This window comes from Drosophila mauritiana, chromosome 2R (genome assembly GCF_004382145.1).
Source record: "Drosophila mauritiana strain mau12 chromosome 2R, ASM438214v1, whole genome shotgun sequence".
Lineage (NCBI taxonomy): Eukaryota > Metazoa > Arthropoda > Insecta > Diptera > Drosophilidae > Drosophila > Drosophila mauritiana.
In genome coordinates this window covers 21174952-21195378 of record NC_046668.1, presented here as the reverse complement: position 1 = coordinate 21195378, position 20427 = coordinate 21174952, and the positions used below count along the sequence as shown (strand labels likewise).

Here is a 20427-nt window from a genome sequence, read left to right as displayed (position 1 = left end):
GGAGCATCCGCACTGCTGTAAAATCCGCAAAAAGCAATGTTTATAAAGCATATTAGCCTTTGACTAGTGGCCAAAATAATAAAAATTTATGTTAACAAATATACTGTGTGATTTGTAACTCCCACATGATTAAAACGATATTTTAAAAGAAAAGTTTTTTTGAACCAATCCATAGATGTCATAAGCAAAAGTAATTGTGCTTTAATTAGTCCTGCGGAGACTTTTTTTTTATTATATTACTTGAGTCCAAGGTCTACAGTGTAATTTTACAATAAAAATACAATTTAAAATTTGTTTAGTTTTTTAGCAAAGAAAAACGACGACGAAGGCGGTTGGTTTAATGCACTTTTAATGTTTCTTTTCGTATTTTTTATTAGCGTTTCTGTACTCAATTAGACCTATACATCGTATATAACTATCATATATATTTTATTTATGTGGTAAATATATGAATACAAGAATTTCTTGTTATGCTTTACTGTTGTCCTTTTTGTCTTTATGGGTTCGTTTGCTTACGCATTGTGGTGTTTGTTTTTGTTTTGTGTTTCGTTATCCTTACAAATACATGCATGTACAAAATAAGCGCTTTTTTTTAAAAATACCGCAAAAAATTACGTTTATCCGTTAAAAGTCTATTAAAAATTAAGGAGTATCAAAGTTCCTAGTCCAAACATAAAAACGAATGTAGCCTACATAAAAAGGACACTACCAAACTAACTGCTTAGAGCTAAGGATGCGATGGACATGACTACGGCGACCGTTGTCCACTTGCGTTGTATAGTTGAGGCCTTATCTGTAAAGTAGAAAATATTATAATGATAACTTTAAAACTAGATTTTCTATGAGTTTTCGAGGTGGACGGAGAAATGGACAGATGTATATAATTTCAAACAAATCTAGCTTACTACTTCGATGATATGATGCATGAATGAATAACTTGTCCTTATAAGCAAAGTGTATCCAGGCTTACCTGTACTTACCATAGAAAATAGTCTCCCGGCGCTTGGTGTAGTTGGTGCCAACTAGGATGAACGCACAGGTGATCGGGGTGGGGGACTCGAGTTGATCTCTAGGAATGCGGGTGCGAACGGTCATGCTGTAGAGGCCACTGGGGTCCTGGTCCAACTGCGTCAGCACCGAGTCCAGTATGTGGGTGTCAAACCTGCGGAGGGAACGATTAGTTCCGTGCGCTATTCGATTTCAACGGCCCCAATGGCCGTTGACAGTGGATCCTCTTACATGACAGACAGCATGGGTTGCGGGAAGACGTGCTGGACCGCACACATGATGTCCACGTCCATACGCGAGCCGCTCATCCGCGCTTCCAGCATGAAATCCGATTCAGGAACTGTCGCAATCGGAGCGGATTGGACGAAGGGAGTGTGGTGTAGCCGGCAGACAGGAGCCAAAAGACAAAAAGTCGTGAGAATTAATCAAGTGTCAAACTAAACAACGAAACAAAACAATACCAAGCAAAACAGTGTCCCAAAGAAAAGCACAAAACAGCACAAACAAGCCGTGGTTCCGGACACCGCAGAGACTGCCACATGACACGCATGCAAATATGAAAGCGAATCACACGTGCCACACAGACGGCGCCCAGCACCTGCACTGGCAAAAAAACTACTGACCCTAGCATTTATGAGGGGACCTCGATTGGGCACGCTCTGACTAAGCCAATTACAGGTGTCCTACAGCACTGAAAACAAACTCAGCTACTAACTAAGATTAAAATATTCGAGCCACAGTTATAGTCAGTACTCTAGCTAGGAAAGTTGCTTTAAAAAAAAATATAAGGTAATATTAAATGGTCTTCAACACATCTTGAAATATAATAGAATATATATATATCCAGTGCGTTTTTTTTAATTTTAAATTTTAAATTAGAATGGCTTCGGCACAAAATGATATTCGAGAGAATGAATGCTAATAGTGGGGCGAATAAAGGCCAGCGCATTAGAGTAAGGCTTTCTCGGCTTTTGTTAATGGCTTTAAAGTACATAAATCATAATTTTTGTCTCCCTGTGTAAACACCGACCCGAGAACACCTATGCAAACACCCTGGTGGCGGGGGCCAAGTCAAGATGGGGGCGGGTGAGGGCAAGTGGGCAGGTTACCCGGCAGAACCAGAGGCAGAACCACCACCTTAGACCTTTCGACCCCCACCAGCACCTGCAAAATCCCCTTCCCAACCTGCTACCCATTCCCATTCCCATCGCCACCGCACATCTTTCACCGCCGATCCTTTTTCTTTGCGCTGTGGTCGTGACACCCACCGATTATTTGCAGGCGGGCACTCCGCTTATCCGTGGACTCGAAGGTCTGCACCGCACAGGTGTACTCCCCCGTCATGTTCCAGTCGGGATTCTTTATCGATATAACACCGGGACTGCCCTCCATAGTGAATATTTTGGTGTCTATCTTCGACTTCATGAAGCCCTACAGGCGCAAGAACAAGAACAAATCGAAGACAAAGACAGGGTTCGATTAATCTTAATTAATTCGGTGCGACCAAAGACCCCGAGTGACTCACCATGGCGAACCCCTTGACCGATGGTATCCACTGGTAGATGGAGTGGTTGTTGAACAGCCACTTGAGGACGAATCCCTGCTCCCGCGGCCCGATCTCCACCTCGCAGTCGAGCACCAGAGGATCGGGTTCGTGGTCCCGGAACAGCGTGTAGGTGCGTGGCACCCGCAGGTTGGTGATGCGCACCGAGTGGGTGACTGTGCGGAATGGAGGCGGAGTAGGAGGAGTACAGGATTAGTTTGGAGGAACCCGAAAAGGATGTATGCGGGAACTGCTCACCCGAGAGTAACGCGAGCACGGCCAGCAGGGTGGCGCGTAGCCCTCGTCCTCGCCAGCCCGCCATGACGGCCGACTAGTTTGCCCCGGCGTCGCTGGGCACTCCAGATCCTGTCGCTCGTGATCCTCCCGTTCCGCGGGGACGCGCCGTCGTTGTGCGTGGCAGTGAATACTTCTGTGGTGGTTGGACGTTTCTACTTATCGTGGTGTTGTCTGTTTTCGGCTTGTGCTTTTATGTGGATACATGGGGGCCTTTGGTTGCACTCATTATCACCAATCTCATCACAGCAGCGGAATGGCAGGGGGATGCTTTTTTCTGGGGATACGGGCACTGACTGGCACAAACTTTTCTCGGCCCAACGAGCTCAGCACCGCGGACGCAGCAGCTCCTCGCAGGACATCTCCCACTGCAAGTCGCAACTATGGCAATCTCCTTTTATGGCCCGGGCCATTTAAAGTTTTGCCCACACAGGACAGGACACTTTTTGTTAGCGAAAAATCGACTTTTTGCAGCCCACATACACGAACATCTACGGCTGCGATAGTGTGTGCGTGCGGAATGGAGTCCGCGGGGGCGAACTGTGCCAAAAGTGGAGTTCGTACTCTCGGCGTAGCGCGTGAGTTCTGCTGGCGGATACCAATAGTTGGTGTTGGTATCTTCGGCGGCACACTGTTGTCCCCCGCTGCCAGGCGCAGCTTTTCATGTTTTAACACTGGAAGCCAACGGGACGCTCGTGGGAGAGCGGAGCTTTCGTTTGGTAGCGCCGAACTCCACGGCGTTCTATGGCGGCACAACTGCGTCCTGCGCCAAATCAGCTGAGCGATGGTCACTGCGCAGGCGCTAAAGCTGAACTGATTTCCAGGCAGGGGTGCCACACCTGGACAGGTTTGCTGGGCGGTAAATTCAAATAACTCGGGGTGTTTTATTGAAAACAAAAGGTAACAAAACGTCAAAAAGGGTTCCCTTTAAGGACATTATTACAAGGAAGTGAGTGGCCACATCTACATCAACACACCTCTATTATAATTATAAAAATAATACAATATTACAGGTATCAATAAGGTTAAAAATTAATATTTAGTTAACACGTATTTCAGTACCTACCAGTCAAACATGTATGCCTTATACGTGTAAACTATTATTATGTTGTTGTTTATTCAATTTTCAATAACATCAGCAAAATTCTTATTCTAATTTATAGTTAATAGTGTTCCTCTTGCTTGGATGTGTTACAGTTACACGCAGACGCACACGCACACACATACACATGATTAGTACTTGCATGGTAGATATAGGTCTAGAACCTGGAGGAATCCCGAGTCCAGACCCCAAGAATTCGCGTTAAAAGTATGCTATAGACGTGCGATGCTTCAGATTTACATAGATATTACGCGCAGATATATGTATAGTACGTAAGTGGACTGGCAACTATAGCGTTGACTTCGATTTGGTCGCATTTAAAAACTCGTGTGCTGGCTCCTACATCCTACGGATACATCTACTGATCACTACTTGCTGCTCGGATTGGATTCCTGGGGGGTGCTGGTGGTGGTGTTAGTGGAGTGTTAAAACGTGCTTAGATCGAAACTGAAATCACCGTTCAATGGACTGTACACAAGCCAATTGGTACACGCGAGTAGGTATCCCGCCTAGTCGCTGGCCTCCTCCTGGCTGCCACCGCGATGCAGGTGATGGCCAATCAGCGTCTCGATGCGGAAATCCTTGGCGCTGCTCTGTTTGCTGGTCCGCAGGACCAGGGGCTCGCTATCGAAGCGTCTCCTTGGACTGGAGTCGGACGCCTCGGCAGAAGCCTCAAAGATCAGCGCATCCGGCGGCGCATCCAGGCGATTTGTACAGGCGCTGTCCACCGAGTCCGAGATATGTGAGTCCTCCTGCTCATTGCCGCTCTCCACGTCGATCTTGTCCTCGCAGGAGTCGTCATCTCCCTCGGCTTCCGCATCGGCCTCTGTGTCCGCATCGTCGTTGTACACATTAAGATCCATGTAACCACCGCCGACGGACAGTCGTTCTGCGTAATCCCTGTGGCCGGGAATGCCCGCAGCACTGGCCACAGTCGCCACATCGAAGGCGTAGGGGCTTTTGTACTTGGAGCCACGGCTGCTCTCGGATCCCCCGCCTACTCCTCCTCCGGAGCCACTGCTGTGCGGTAAAGCATCCAGGGCATCCGCTCCTCGAGCACGATTCATGAAGGGCAGCCGGTCGAACTTGTCCCCCGACTGACTTCCCTGGTAGAAGGATGCCTCGGCATTCGCAAAGAAGTTGAACTTCTTGTCCGCGCGCAGCGCTGAGTCAAAGACATCCGCCGGATTGTGGACTACGTCGAAGTCCCTGCTCCCATTAAAGTTGGGCACATTGAAGTGCACTGGCACGAGGGGCACGGGCTTGCGGATCCAAAATGGAGACAGCGTGCCAAAGACCGCCGGAAACGAAAAGCGTTGCATGGTGGGAGCCCGTTTGTAGCGCTTCCGCCGGCGCAGGAAACTGCCGTTGTCGAACATGTCCTCAGCCAGCGGGTCCAGCGTCCAGAAGTTGCCCTTTCCGGGATTTCCCGGTTCGCGGGGCACCTTTATGAAGCAGTCGTTCAGGCTGAGATTGTGCCGGATGGAGTTCTGCCAGGCGGGGAATTTGTCCTTGTAGTATGGAAAGCTACAAGTAAATTGCACAAGTTATTTAACTTTTTTTTGATGATTTTTTTGGAAGAATTTGTAAGCTTGTCTAGATCACTTATATTGCAATAACTAAATAAAATATCACATTTTATAATTTATATTATTTGAAATTTGGTAAAAGCACTGAATGTCTCTTCTTTTCTTTGTTTTCAATTTAAATTTAAATTTTAAATTAAATAAGAATACTACAATCGTCTTTACAAATAACTCATTTCATGCTCCTTTTTTTCTGATGTTTACATAACTTTTTTTAACTTGTAAAAAGTCGAACTATTTGTTCTCCATTCAAGAATATTAACTTTCTGGTAACATATTGAAGCCTAATAGAAACACTCACCGCGACATGATGAAATCGCAGATCCCGCTGAGCGTGAGCTTCTTGTGCGGCGACTGGAGAATGGCCATAGTGATTAGGGCTATGTAGGAGTATGGTGGCTTTACCAGGGGACCACCCGAGGATCCCGAGCCGTCTCCGTTGCCGCCGGCGGCACCACTTCCGCCCATGGACGACGGCTCGATGTCGCTGTCGTCGCAGCCCATAGACATGGCATCTGCGGCGGCAGCCCGCGAGGAGGCACTGCATCCGAGTCCGTTGCCGCCGGAGGATCCGCCTCTGGAACTTTTGATGAGCGGCGGCGAGAGGGAGACGCTGTCGTGCAGAGTGTGCATGGGATCCGTGCTGGTGTGCATGTCTTAGCGGGTATACACTGTAGTCTATTTGAGTCCGCGAATCGAACTCACTTAATTTAGAGGACGCAACACTGTTATTTAACTATTTTGCTCAGGAACTGTGTTCGTTTTGGCGTTTCACTTGCTTCACTTGGCATTTGCATATGCTTTTCGATTCAACTTGGAATTTGATATTTTCTTTTTTGTTTCCGCTTCCGTTAACCGTTTGCTGTCACCGTCGTTTCCGGTTTAGCTGCCAGGATAAACTGTACATATGGCCAGCAGTGGTGTGGAAAGTGGAAAGTTGGCTAGCGCCTAGTCCGTCGTCGTGTCCGTTGAAGGCGGAATCCGCTGGCCAAATGTTAACTGAATCGCAACGAAAACGAAAATCTTCTCGCCCAAAATGTTTTTCTACATAACTCAAACATTTATTTATGAAAAACCGCTGCCATTGCCGCTGCCGCTGACGTTTCCCTGAGCTTTTGTGTCGCCGTTGCTGTGTTTTCGTATCTCGAATAACTGTGATTCTACTGCCGACGTCGCCGTCGGCGCGGGCAGAGCATCCTGACGGCATCCTGGCAGCATCCTGGCTGCGCCCCGACAGCATCGCAGCAGTGGAAGAGAGAGCAAGAGAGCCCGGCCAGACCTCTCTTTCTAGCGGGGGATGGGTTGATATGCTGCGAACCAATCTATGCGAACTCGCTCGTGCCATCCCTCTCCCACTCGCTGCGAGTCCTTACAAAATGGTGGAGAGCCCTGGCTGTAAATGCGATATTTGTGTTTTCCTCTCTCCAAGCGGCGGCAAATTGGCAGCGACTGCAGAAGCCAACGCACGCGGTGGTGCGGGGGGATAAACATTTTGCGCAAATTTAGATACCTTTTGCCGCTTTGACGTCGTGGCTCTTAATAATGTTTCATTATGTCAGCCACATGGAGGCAGGCGTCCTTTTCCCCCGCGACCCTCCCTCGTCCGCGCCCTCGCCTGGCCACCATCCACTCTGCTCCTCTGCCCCAAATGTTATGCTTCAAATGTTGGCATTTTTATGTGCGAATGTTTTTCTAACCGTATGTCGACGTTTCTTGGTTTCTCTCGGGCTCGCAATCTCATTCCCAGCCCTCTGCTCCTATGCACAGAAAGAAAAAAGGCATAGAATCTAATTATGTGTTTGATAAAAATTCTAAATTCCACATATACTACTTAAGTTAAGTAACGAAGTTATAGCGCCTTTTCTTTACAGTTAGATTAGTATAATGGATTTTTATTGGATACATTTAATTGGTTTTTTCGAAGAACGATTAAATTAAATATATAATAGTACATAATTAATACATCTTAAAAAACTAAAAATTCAATGAACAGTTATGTCATTTTAGCAATGCAAAAAAATACCGAAATAAAATATAAAGTTACACCAATACAGTACGTAATACGTATTATATAGAGAATATTGGGTTTCTTTCCGTATATTTTATTTGGGTGTGGAAGTGAGAGGGAATTGAAAGCGCCATTTTCGCCAACATCCTCAGAGCGCATTGGGGGCTACTAGAGTAAGAGAGAGAGAGCAGTAGAGTGGGTGGTGGGGAGGGGGCTGGACGTACATGTGTTTGCTGCATTTGTACTTGTATCCAAGTGAGTTTTGTACTATTTCTCTTTTTCATTTTCGCTGTTTTTGTTCTCCAGTTGTTAGACATTGTTGTTGTAGCCATTGTTGTTGTTCGGCATTCAGTGTTTGGAGCCTTCCCTTTTCAAATTAAACATTCAGTAGTCACTTTTATTTGTTGTACTTTGTTCAAATTAGTTTTCCAGTTTTGCGGAAGTTACCCACACACAGCCAAACACTCACTCACACACACAGATGCATGGAAACAGACACAAATACAATAAGGGCCGCCATCTTCGCATTCAGGACAATATTGATGTCGCTTCTTTCACTCTTGGCATCGTTTTCATTATTCTATTTTAGCTTTGCCACCCCCAAATCCCCATTTCCCAATTCCTTCCCCCTTTTACCCATTGTTACACTTACGAATCAATGATTTTTTGGCCAGATTTTTAGGGGCGTGGCATCGGCCATCGGTATGTATCTTTATCCCGCTTAGTAGTGTTGGTATTATCAGGGGGCATAAATAGAAGGGTGTATATACTTACATGGGGTCTTTTCCGCTCTGCCTGCTCCACAATTTCGAGGCGGAAAATTTATTGAGGCTTTTCCTTGTCTTTTTATGAGCAAACAGAACATTTCATTGCAGCCAAATGAAATTGGTCGGACACAAAATGTAATCAAGTTTTTCGAAGCTCACGCTTAAAATGTTTCGGAACTTTATAAACAGGTAAATCAAGCAAAAACGTACCCAATTACTGGAAAATGCTAATTGAAAATGAATATTTATTTCAAATATTTAAGTCTTTATTGCATGTATACTCTCTAGTAACAACAATTGGTAGTTAATTCCGACTAGAGTCAGCATTCATATATGTGTAACTGTATCGGTAGAATGGTTAACAACAATATAGCTCACCATGCATAGAGGATAATCTATCTATAGCACCCAGTGCTCCTCAAAAACTTTAGCCCACTTTATCCCCCGCGAGTTGCTTCTAGTATATCGAAAATATTTGCTCTTTCAATCCACTTTTCATTACTTATCCGCCTGCTCAATAGTTTCCATGGCAATTAAACGATTCCAACTAGGCACATCCGACCCCGCCTCCTGCAGCCACTATCCCGGGCCAATCCGTGGTCACAGCCGTATCCATGTTCCCTGTCAGACAACGGTTAATCGCCGCCTTAGCACGGCAGGAGTCCGGACGAAGGACTCGGGCGGCCAGTTGAGCGTAAGGATGCGGTGCATTGAAGCTTTCGCAGGGGAACAATTAACTTATGGCCAAACAATAACGCCGAGGAATGCACGCTGACAGGAACCAGCCACCAGGAGCACATCCTGCTCAGCCTCACCGCTAGCTCCATCTCCTTGCTCTATATATATCTACATGAATATCCTTCGTCCTCATCCCGCGCTGCAGCAACATGCAGCAACAGCGGCATGATCCAGCAATAATCCCTCTTTTGTCAGCAAATTTATTGCACACAAGCAAGCCGGCAAAGGATATGCCAAGCGGATGAAACGGAGCGCTCGGTGGGCAGGAGGGGGAAGGACTGCGGATACCGATTCGGGATTGGTCTCTGGCTTGGCTGAGCCCAGACTTTGACAATACAAATTTTTATTGCGAAATCTGCAAAAGGCAAATAAAAGATTTGACACTTGAATTGCTTTGACTGCAAGGATTCGGCAAGGACAATCGCCACTTTCGGCTCAAACAAAGGACACAGTTGCTAGCCACCATCGAGATGGTCCGCCTTCATTCTGCACTGGGAACAAAAACAGGTCGTAGGAGATCTAATATGCTTCATTTGATATTCAAGTAAATCAAAATGGCTAAGGCAGCATCTAATTATTATTATTTATTATATTAATATTATAATGCATTATCTATATATATCGAAATTAGTATATATTTCAGCACCTGTACGACATTTCCAATAATTCCTAATTTAAGAAAGTGTTTATGTCCTTCGGCAAGTGTACATCTGACGAAGGGGATCCCCACTAATTTGCGCTTGAGATGGCGCATCCTGTCGCATCCTGCATCGGTGGACGGCATCTGAGGGTCGGTGGCACCTGCTGGATCGCAAAGGCAAACACTTGAGGCCGCGTAAGAAGTTCGGGGACGCAGAGGGATGGCAGGTTTAATAGCTTCACTTCTTATGTGATTATTAAATCTTTGAAGTATCTGAGGCGCAGAAAACAAGTCAGGCTGGGGCTCTGGTCGTGGGAGATACACATACAGGCACTTGAATACTTGAGTGACGCTCAATTTGATGGACAAGGACGTCGAGAATCAGCGGGCAAGCCACCCCAGGATTGCCCAGGACAATGGGAAAAATCACAGCAGGCAGCGAGCAAATTGCACAACTGCAGCCGCAAATTCTGTTTCGGGATCTCCGTTCTCCAACCTGCCAACAAGTGGCAAGCACAACAATGGATTCGATTTAACCCTCCTCGCTGCCCCGCACCCGGATCGCAATCCTCCGGACGAGCTGGAATATTTCACTCTCGATTTATCCAGGCTTTTTTCTACCGGAGGGTTGGGACAAACAGCAAGTGCCACACACCAATGTTTCGTGGCTCATTTCATTCAGTTTTGTTCATTTGATGTGGATGATGATGACGATGATGATGGTGGTGGTGGCGGTGGTAGTGGTGGTGATGCCTGTGCCTAAGCCTCTTGTTTGGCGGCAATAAAAATCGAGCACCGTGTGCCTAAGCCTCCTCGGGAACCCAGTCCACTCCACTCCACTCCGCTCGGCAGAGGACGTCAATTTCTCAATTCATAAATAAAACCCAAAGCCCTTTCAATGTGTCAGCACAAGTGTGGAAATTACTGGGCGGGTGGAAAAGTGGGCATCGTGTGTTATTGTTGTTTATTTGCCGCTGGATCTGCTCGAGCCACCTATAACCGCAGCCAAAGGATTTCCCTGCTCTCCATTTTGAATGGCTTCGCATCCGCGAGGAACTCGACTGGGTACTTGGATCGCATTAAGTTGATTTATTATGCAGCGCAGAATTCAATTAAGTGGGATGATTGTCACTTGTCCGTATGCCACGAAAGCCAAACTCTCTGAATATGGGATTGGTTTCCCACTTTGGCTTTTGCTCTCTTAACTGTTGGGGCGTGGCAGCAATCTCCAGCAATTTGGACAGTTGGTAATAACCATTCAGAAGCCTTTCCCCCTTTCATCGTGGTCACGCACAAGCCGTGAAAGATAATCGTCTATTTGTTTTGGTTGCGAGGATTATGAAGTCAAAATGAGAAGGGATTTGCACAAATTGCTTGGGATGATTGAGCCTAGGACCCCATGTAGGCCAAATGAAATCGGCGTGGAAACTAAAACATCTGCTGCGGTTTTTTTTTTGCTTTGAAAATATGTGGTTTTAAAATATGAAGTAAGGTGTTTTTTAGGTAGCTCCTCTTTCAAAGATACTTCTTTTTGGTAAATATCTACTATAGTAGTTACAGTGCGTATGGGGAAAACCCCATCTCCTTCGCACCGTTTTCAATAAGTCCGGGATGCTGGAATTCTTTATTAGTTGCTCATCCGTAACCATGACAAACATCCGCAAAAGGGATAACAAATCACACAGAGCGACTCTTGAGCGAAACCAATTTAAATCAAACCAATTTAAATCAAATGGTGAAAAGTTGCAAGTGGAAAACTGAAGGATGGTGCAAGACACGGCTGCTCGGTTGTTTTCGGGGGCACGTGTGGCACGTGGATGAGTCCTCGATGGATCCGGGTGTCGGGTAATTTACACTTCCCACCAGGACACAGCTCGCAGGGGTGGATGAGGAGGTGCGGAATGTGGAATTTCATTAAACAATCGTTAGTGTAAATCAATTTGTTAGATCAAAGCCGTGTGGGCGACATGGCGACAAATGAGAAGAAAATACAGGGCACAATGCCCGGATATGGATATGGACACCCGGAATGGAGTCCCGTAGATATTACCAATTTGCGCTGCAAATAAAATGCGAACAACAAATATTTGCCTGCTCTGATGAGGACATCACAATCAAGTTAACACGTGGCCCACGGACCGCGAAGTGCGAACACGTGCGGAATGGCATCGCAGAGCTATCAGTGTCCAGAATCAACAATATTGAATATGCAATCTCCTTGCCAAGGAGCAGCAGCTGGGAAAGTTTGATTTGTTTACCCAAAACCGAGGCTATTCGGCCTTGTTTTATCTTTTACTGAATATATATCAAGTATAATAAGGAGAAGGATTAATTAGTTTATAGACGTTTCCATACCACATCATCATTCTTAGTCATACCTTGCAATAGATGTTGGGAAGAGTTCCCACTTTCCACTTTCTTCTTGGCCTGTCTCCACAGGCAGGCGGCAAATCTGTATTCCCATAATCGCATTAGGTCGCCAGCCGGATGAGCACTAAATCAAAATCGTCAGCCACTACCCACTCAATAAGAGCGCAGCACCCATTCAGCCATTTGATTGTCATTGTCCTTCAGCTGGAGTACAAGCGTTTGAAATTTAATTTAACGCATTTACATGCAGCTTAAGATCTACGGCCGGCCTCGGGCCATGGTAAACAAATCAGATGTATTTAGAGGAGTGAACCGAGCCCAACTCAAACAAAGGGAAGCGAATGGGATTTCGAGGTTGCGAGAAGCGGGAACCGGAGGAGGAGGAGGAGGGGTCGAAGGACTCAGAATCCAGCGCACATTTGCGGATCAGATCGGAGGGTGGTTCGGTTCGGGTTCAGGTCGCCCGCTTGGAGCGAGTTGAAAAACTCAATATTTGAATAACTTACTACCGTGTGGAGAGCAAACTTTCAAGTGAAGAACGAGGACACTGGCGGGTCGCAAAAGGACAATTATTTGCTTACGCGTTGTCATTCAAATTGAGTTTTAATGTTGGGCGGTGCGCGTAATCCAGTAAGTCCCGTTCCCCTGTTCTCGGATCGCCGGAACTGCAAGTGGTGGCTCGGTGTCCTGCAGTCCTGGCGGTCATGTGGGCACCATTATTTGCTCTATCACGTTCACGTACTAAAAGTTATGAGGACATTATATGTACAGCCGTAGTAAACACAAATATCTATAATCCCCGCCCCTGCGGGCATTCCGTGCGTCATTCCGGCCGAGTTGGAAGTTCGGAGTTCGGAGTTTGGTGTTCCGTGCTCTGAGTTCGAACTCGAGCTGGATACACATGTACGGGCGTAATTGTTTGCAGATGTCCTTAAATGTCGTGAGAATATTCAGTTGGTTTGCCTCTCCTGTCGGCTGGCCCCCTTTTTGTTTTGTGTATCTTAGCCGGAGGAGCACGCCTGTTGCGCCTCTCGATACCGATTATTAGTTCTCAGATACTTGGGATACGCAACTAGGCATTACCACCGATTACATCTTTGATAGATTGGTATATTTAAGGGAAAATTATATATTAATACAGAATCTATTAACTATATATTTAGGAATAAAGTCCCAATATCTATATAAGAGTTTCCTTTAATAATACTTTTTATGGAAGGGTAAAGGAAGAGAGAACTCTCTCGCCTATCAGTTAGCCGCTCAGCTCAGCTAGTGAAAATGCGATGGATATGAACGTATGCCAAATAGAAGCCTGGACGGACAGACAAACGTACGGATATGGCTAGATTAAATCGGCTAGAGGGCCTAATGAAGAATATATATACTTAATAGAATCCGAAACACTGCGTTCTACCTGTTACATACTTTTCAGGGAATATTAAATAACCTTTTACTTAACAAGTACAGTTATAATAAAAGGAAGTATGCATTAAAATTAAAACGTTTCCATACACAAGCGTTTCCACAAATTTGGATTTCTGTAACAAACATTTCAGAAGTGTATATTATTAATACGAATATATTGATACAATTGGTTAAAAATAATGTTTCCTTGTAAGCTTTTCGATATACATTATATTTATGGCCATTTTATTTATGTATATCTGGTTTATCCTGTGGATGAAAAAGGCCGCCATATATTAAATTTAATATACGCGTATGTAAAAGAAACCATTAGGAGGAGGCAGCTTCTATTATAGCCCTTAATTAGTGTTACCAATAGTTCCGTTCTGCGATGGAAGAGTTTTCCCCCCGGAAAGTCCGGTAATCCATTTTCAGTTGTGGTTTTGTGGCTTTCCTTATTACCCAGCTCCGCAGGTCCTGTGCAATTTCCATATTATTCCAAATCCGAATCGTTGCCTCAAGTGTTTTTGCGCAGAAAACTGTAATTTTTATTCATTTCCAGGACGCAGTCTGAAGTGCCTGCTAAACGATTATTAGCAATTTGATATAACTGCATGTAAGTACAACACGAGAACAAGTCAACAACGGATTCGCCTGCACACACACACACACAGACACGTGTGGCCACTTACATAAGGACGAGTGGGTGTATGTGTATGGGTGTGTTTGCCTGTGTGACAGCCAACAGTGGAAAATCACTTCAGTTAACTAAATCCCCGCAACAACCATGCGCCGACTGCGCCGCAGCAGCGCGACTTCTGCAGGAGCGGACAAAGAGAAAGAGAGAGAGAGAGAGAGCGAGAGAAACAGAGAGCAGAACAGCCGAAAAGGACACGGCACAAAGCAGCCATTGCAGGGGCGTGGCCTGCGGTCAGAGAGCCAATCGGAGCGCAAGCTCTGGCGAGCAGCGACGTCGGCAGCTGCAGAGGCCGCGAGGGACGGGGAGAGGGCGGGGCGGGGCTGGGGGGAGAGGGGGAAAAGGGGGCGGCAGCGTTAAGCTCATTGCCATATTTTCGCTGTGCTCTCTTTTGAATTTACTTTACTAACAAAACATGACTGTTGGGAGGCAAAAAGGAAATTGTTTTATCAAATGGGTTTCCTTACGCTTTTTTATTATGAAATTAATTTCCAACATCGTTTGGCAGTCGTTGACGTTCCACTCCCATCGCTCTCACTCCCACTCTCCGCTGGGTGGCCATTTTCCAGTTTAAACCCCATTTTGCGCCCAGCTCCTTTGAGCATGTGTTTACTCTAGTTTTCCTTTGGAGCTGCCTTAGCCATCCCACTGTCGTTTCATTCCGTTCGGGCATTTAATGGAAATGTTTGCATAGCCATCTCCTCCTTTCCCTGCCTCCCGTTTCCTTTTTTGCTCCGCTTTTTCCCCCGACAAAGGCATTAAAATGCAAATCTTGATTATGAATTTAAGCTCGGCAGACAAATTAAATTTATTTGCCACTCGAAAGACAAAAATCTTGAATGTTTTATTTGATTACCGCTTGTGTCTTCTTCAGAAGTTCCCCAGCAATCCTTACCAATTCTCATGAAACGCATTCAAATTGTTGCCTACTTTCTGGGGCTACATTATTGATATTGAAATATATACATATTTCATAAGCTATATTGATAAGCATCAAGCTTACATTTTATATTTATTTACACTTTATTCTTATGTATATTGTGCGTATTTTATTAACATATAATATATGTTTTAAATAATTTACCCCACAAATTTTTGTTATTTGCAGTGCCGATATAGAAGCTCTCGCCCAGGTAAAAGTGTGCGAGACATATGTTATTCAGTTGTAAGTGCAATGAAAGAAAAATATAAAATCGATGGGCATTGCTGGTCAACACTTGGTGGGCTTCTCCTGGCGGAGTGTTGAGTTCAGCACGGGCCAAATCGCACCAACAAATTAATAACTTGATAGGGCCAATAAAGGCACATGGGTATCCATTTTCCCCTAGCCTTCGCATCCGCGTTGGTAACCCATATAATGGCCGTCTTCAGGGAGCTGGGTGTTTTGTGAGTGGTGTCATAACAGACAGTGAAAGTTACTCAATTCAGTGGAGGAACCTCCTCCAAATCGATAGCACTGCACTGCAAAGTAATATTTTAATGGGTAATCTCAACATAAAAAACATGTTCATTATTATCAGTCGAAATTTTCTTCTATTGGAGCATTATTTAAAATGAAAATAACATTTTTTAAGCCAAATGTAGTTATCTGCATTCCAGATTAAATCCACTTGAATAAGAGATCTTATATATCAACTACATGCATCTGGTTCGCTTTGAGGTATTCTAAGTCCAACCCTGCTGACCAGTGTAATCGATACGAAAATCATACTCAAAATAGAATGGCCACTAAGTCAGTTAGCAAGAATGTTCGCCCGCTAATTGTAAAATCAGTTTAGGCGCACTTTTCAATGGACTCAAATCGGGCGCAGCCAACGCGGAATATTCACAAATAATAAATTAAGTGACAGCCCATAACAATAAATATTCGATAATACATTTGAGCTTAATTCGGTGCGCTTAATGTCCGGTCAGTGAGTCGCGAGTTTTGGCTAGGATTACGGAGCAGTCGATCTCAACCAGCGAAGATGGTTCAGTTCCTGGGGAAACAGGGCACCGCGGGTGGTCAGTGTCCATTGAGTGGTTTCATGACCAACTGCTAATCAAATTTGCAGCTAATCCCGAAAGAACTTGACCTTCCAGAGGTCACTCAGTACTCGTTTCGATTTTTATGAATCGAATTAAACAAAGTTTGAATAAAAGCCAAATCAATTGACTTTATTGATTCTTAAGAATCCTGTGAGAAAAATGTTTATGTAACGAACGTCAAATGTAATTTCATATAAAAGAACATAATTGGTGACCATTATTTTGCTAAAAGATAGCAACAAAACAAGGACCCCAATAACAATTTATTAGTTCACGTATTTTAACAATACGTTGTTAATTTTTTAATTTTGAATGCATAATCCTTTCCCAGAGCTCATTCACATGGTGACCCTGGACAAGACGGGCAAGAAGTCCTTCGGCATCTGCATAGTGCGCGGCGAGGTGAAGGATTCGCCCAACACCAAGACCACCGGCATTTTCATCAAGGGCATTGTGCCCGACAGTCCGGCGCATCTGTGTGGTCGCCTGAAGGTTGGCGATCGGATCCTCTCTCTCAATGGAAAGGATGTGCGCAACGCCACCGAACAGGCGGTCATCGATCTCATCAAGGAGGCGGACTTCAAGATCGAGCTGGAAATTCAGACCTTCGACAAGAGCGATGAGCAGCAGGCCAAGTCAGATCCGCGGAGCAATGGCTACATGCAGGCCAAGAACAAGTTCAACCAGGAGCAGACCACCAGCAATGCGAGCGGAGGGCAGGGAATGGGAATGGGGCAAGGTCAGGGTCAGGGTCAGGGAATGGCTGGTATGAACCGGCAACAATCGATGCAGAAGCGGAATACCACATTCACGGCCTCGATGCGTCAGAAGCATAGTAACTACGCCGACGAGGATGACGAGGACACCCGAGACATGACCGGTCGCATTCGCACGGAGGCGGGTTATGAGGTGGGTTAACCCAAGGCCACCTACCCATCGCTATACTAACTTGTAAGCCCCTTAGATCGATCGAGCCTCCGCCGGTAATTGCAAACTGAACAAGCAGGAGAAGGATCGCGACAAGGAGCAGGAAGATGAATTTGGCTACACAATGGGTAAGACTCCATTAAAGCCATTAAATCTCAGTCACACAGCACCTGAATGCCATTCCCAGCTAAGATCAACAAGCGGTACAACATGATGAAGGATCTGCGCAGGATCGAGGTCCAGAGGGACGCCAGCAAGCCACTGGGACTCGCTCTCGCTGGCCACAAGGACCGCCAGAAGATGGCCTGCTTTGTGGCCGGAGTGGATCCCAACGGAGCATTGGGCAGCGTGGACATCAAGCCGGGCGACGAGATCGTCGAGGTCAACGGCAATGTGCTGAAGAATCGCTGCCACTTGAACGCCTCCGCCGTGTTCAAGAACGTGGATGGGGATAAGCTCGTGATGATCACCTCGCGACGCAAGCCCAACGATGAGGGCATGTGCGTCAAGCCCATCAAGAAGTTCCCCACCGCGTCTGATGAGGTACGTCCTCTTCACTTCTCTTCGGATGGATCCTGCGATTAAATTTCCTTCCCTTCCATTCCAGACTAAGTTCATCTTTGACCAGTTTCCCAAGGCGCGCACGGTGCAGGTGCGCAAGGAGGGTTTCCTGGGCATCATGGTCATCTATGGCAAGCACGCTGAAGTGGGCAGTGGCATTTTCATCTCGGATCTGAGAGAGGGCTCCAATGCCGAGTTGGCGGGCGTGAAAGTGGGCGACATGCTGCTGGCCGTTAATCAGGATGTAACACTGGAATCCAACTACGATGATGTGAGTAGTCAGGAAGCCCTCCAACCACTTAGTTTATAACCATATCATATTCACTTCAGGCAACTGGACTGCTTAAACGTGCCGAGGGAGTAGTGACCATGATTCTATTGACTCTTAAGAGTGAGGAGGCGATAAAGGCCGAGAAGGCGGCGGAGGAGAAAAAGAAGGAGGGTAGGTATTGCGTCCAAGCAAGGTCAAAACTGACAACTTCATCCCGATAACCCCCAGAGGCCAAGAAAGAGGAGGAAAAGCCACAGGAACCCGCCACAGCCGAGATCAAGCCGAACAAAAAGATCCTCATTGAGTTAAAGGTGGAAAAGAAGCCAATGGGCGTCATCGTCTGCGGCGGCAAGAACAACCATGTCACGGTGGGCTATCTGAACTTTCTGTTTCTGCGACAAATGCCTTAAATAACAATTCCCTGACAGACTGGCTGTGTAATCACCCACGTGTATCCGGAGGGACAGGTGGCAGCCGACAAGCGCCTCAAGATCTTTGACCACATATGCGATATAAATGGTACGCCAATCCACGTGGGATCCATGACGACACTGAAGGTCCATCAGCTATTCCACACCACATACGAGAAGGCGGTCACCCTAACGGTCTTCCGCGCTGATCCTCCGGAGCTGGAAAAGTTTAACGTTGACCTTATGAAAAAAGCGGGCAAGGAGCTGGGCCTGTCGCTGTCTCCCAACGAAATTGGATGCACCATCGCGGACTTGGTAAGTGCATAAACCGCTGGTAGTGGTAGGAAGGCAGAGCCCTGAATAACAACATTCTCTGCAGATTCAAGGACAATACCCGGAGATTGACAGCAAACTGCAGCGCGGCGATATTATCACCAAATTCAATGGCGATGCCTTGGAGGGTCTTCCGTTCCAGGTGTGCTACGCCTTGTTCAAGGGAGCCAACGGCAAGGTATCGATGGAAGTGACACGACCCAAGCCCACTCTACGCACGGAGGCACCCAAGGCCTAGAGACAATTCTCATTCTCCTCCTCCGGTAGCGAAGCAGTGCAGCAATTCAATAAAAGATCCAACAATTCGAATTCAAAACAATCTGTTTTCCGTTATGGGTTTATTGAAAAGGAAACTCCTTAGGCTATAGAGCTTGCATTGGATGCAATACGGGGCCACAGATCGGCGCATTCCTTGGCCACCGGTCCAGTGATGGCCGAGCCCTTCATTTCGCCCTTGTTGTTTACTATTACCCCGGCATTGTCCTCAAAGTATATAAACACCCCGTCCCTCCTCCTGAACGGTTTGCGCTGCCGAATAACCACGGCAGGCATGACCTGGAAACAAATGAAAACAGTGGTTAGCAAAGTTGCTCAGCAATGTGCTACCTCCTCCAGAATCGGTTAGTTATGCAAAAGTGCGTTGTTATAGGTGGGTAAATTATGAGAAGTGTAATGAAATCGTTTTATCAACCTTCTGCACTACAATTTCAAATCTCCTATCAATAAACAAAAATATTAAAAACGCAAGTGGGTTGCGATAAGCTATCTTAGCCGGCACAAAACATGTGGGGAAGTTCGGGTGAAGTTACTCAAAGCGTACGGAGAAACCTTCATAACAGCCAATACAAATCTATCTATATTATCGTATTACTTTTTAATGAAATACTCTTCAATAATTGGTAAATATTAAAACTGCCAGTTTAAAACAAATGACAAATAGTGTGGCCTAAATACGATTATTAAGCTTAAGCAATTGAATGTAATAAGAGCTAGCTAATTCCAAATTGGATTCATTAAAACAAAAACAAGTTGAATTTCATTCAGGAAAGCGCACACAAACAAAGTGGAAAAAACGTGTTCGCTAGACGGGTTGCTAGCCCATGGGCACTTTTGGCACATGACCGATTCATCCGGAGCACTGGGCACCACACTTACCTTCTTCCTGAGCTCGGGCTTTCCCTTCTTCACGGTGGCCACGAACATGTCGCCGACGCCAGCGGCGGGCAGACGGTTGAGGCGACCGCGGATTCCGTGGACGGCGATCACGTACAGGTTCTTGGCTCCGGTGTTGTCGGCACAGTTCATCACGGCGCCCACGGGCAAACCGAGGGAGATGCGGAATTTGCCTCCCGCGGTACCTCCACGTCCTGGTTGAGACCGAAAAACAGAGGGTTATTAGTTTTGCGCACCACTACTTCGACACTCTCCACATCCGGCGCGTCACATTTCGCACGTTAGCGGCGCGCTTCGTTCGGATTTTTACCTCTCTTCGACATTTTGCTGCTCGCGGACTGGTTATTCCAAGATTTGTCGCTAGTTTACCAATGAGATGTTTCAATTATTAGCATTTAAAAAAACGTGGAGATTTTATTCTACTTACTTCGCCGGAAACGAAAACGAAAAGGAGGGAAATACGGTGTGGCCGCCGCTCTATCGTCGAAATATACCGCAAAATATCGAAAAAATAACCTAAATATAACCATGAATGAGCACGGATTGGTTTTGAACTTTGCTAAAACC

The 20427-nt window shown here is 46.0% G+C and overlaps 4 protein-coding genes across 4 annotated transcripts; 1 reads left to right on the top strand and 3 right to left on the bottom strand.

Annotated features, from left to right (window-relative positions):
• Window positions 1–336: 336 nt before the first annotated feature.
• On the bottom strand, window positions 337–3597 carry LOC117137747. The gene is made up of 6 exons (XM_033299331.1): window positions 2810–3597; window positions 2534–2727; window positions 2277–2439; window positions 1240–1348; window positions 981–1162; window positions 337–793 (listed from the first exon to the last, which is right to left on the bottom strand). The coding sequence occupies exons 1-6, from the start codon at window positions 2871–2873 to the stop codon at window positions 714–716; spliced, it is 792 nt and encodes a 263-aa protein (XP_033155222.1). The 5' UTR covers window positions 2874–3597; the 3' UTR covers window positions 337–713.
• Window positions 3598–3963: 366 nt separating this feature from the next.
• Window positions 3964–6622, bottom strand: LOC117136380 (fork head domain-containing protein FD3). The gene is made up of 2 exons (XM_033297271.1): window positions 5835–6622; window positions 3964–5474 (listed from the first exon to the last, which is right to left on the bottom strand). Exons 1-2 carry the CDS (start codon window positions 6185–6187, stop codon window positions 4457–4459), a joined length of 1371 nt encoding a protein of 456 aa, XP_033153162.1. The 5' UTR covers window positions 6188–6622; the 3' UTR covers window positions 3964–4456.
• A 9306-nt stretch (window positions 6623–15928) lies between these two features.
• On the top strand, window positions 15929–19185 carry LOC117137252 (inactivation-no-after-potential D protein). The gene is made up of 9 exons (XM_033298615.1): window positions 15929–16161; window positions 16517–17094; window positions 17150–17240; window positions 17300–17655; window positions 17720–17944; window positions 18004–18115; window positions 18173–18312; window positions 18373–18669; window positions 18734–19185. Exons 1-9 carry the CDS (start codon window positions 16125–16127, stop codon window positions 18923–18925), a joined length of 2028 nt encoding a protein of 675 aa, XP_033154506.1. The 5' UTR covers window positions 15929–16124; the 3' UTR covers window positions 18926–19185.
• LOC117137253 (60S ribosomal protein L23) lies at window positions 18997–20321 on the bottom strand. Its single transcript, XM_033298616.1, has 4 exons — window positions 20288–20321; window positions 20171–20220; window positions 19843–20054; window positions 18997–19242 (listed from the first exon to the last, which is right to left on the bottom strand). Exons 2-4 carry the CDS (start codon window positions 20181–20183, stop codon window positions 19045–19047), a joined length of 423 nt encoding a protein of 140 aa, XP_033154507.1. The 5' UTR covers window positions 20184–20220; window positions 20288–20321; the 3' UTR covers window positions 18997–19044.
• Between the last annotated feature and the right edge of the window lie 106 nt (window positions 20322–20427).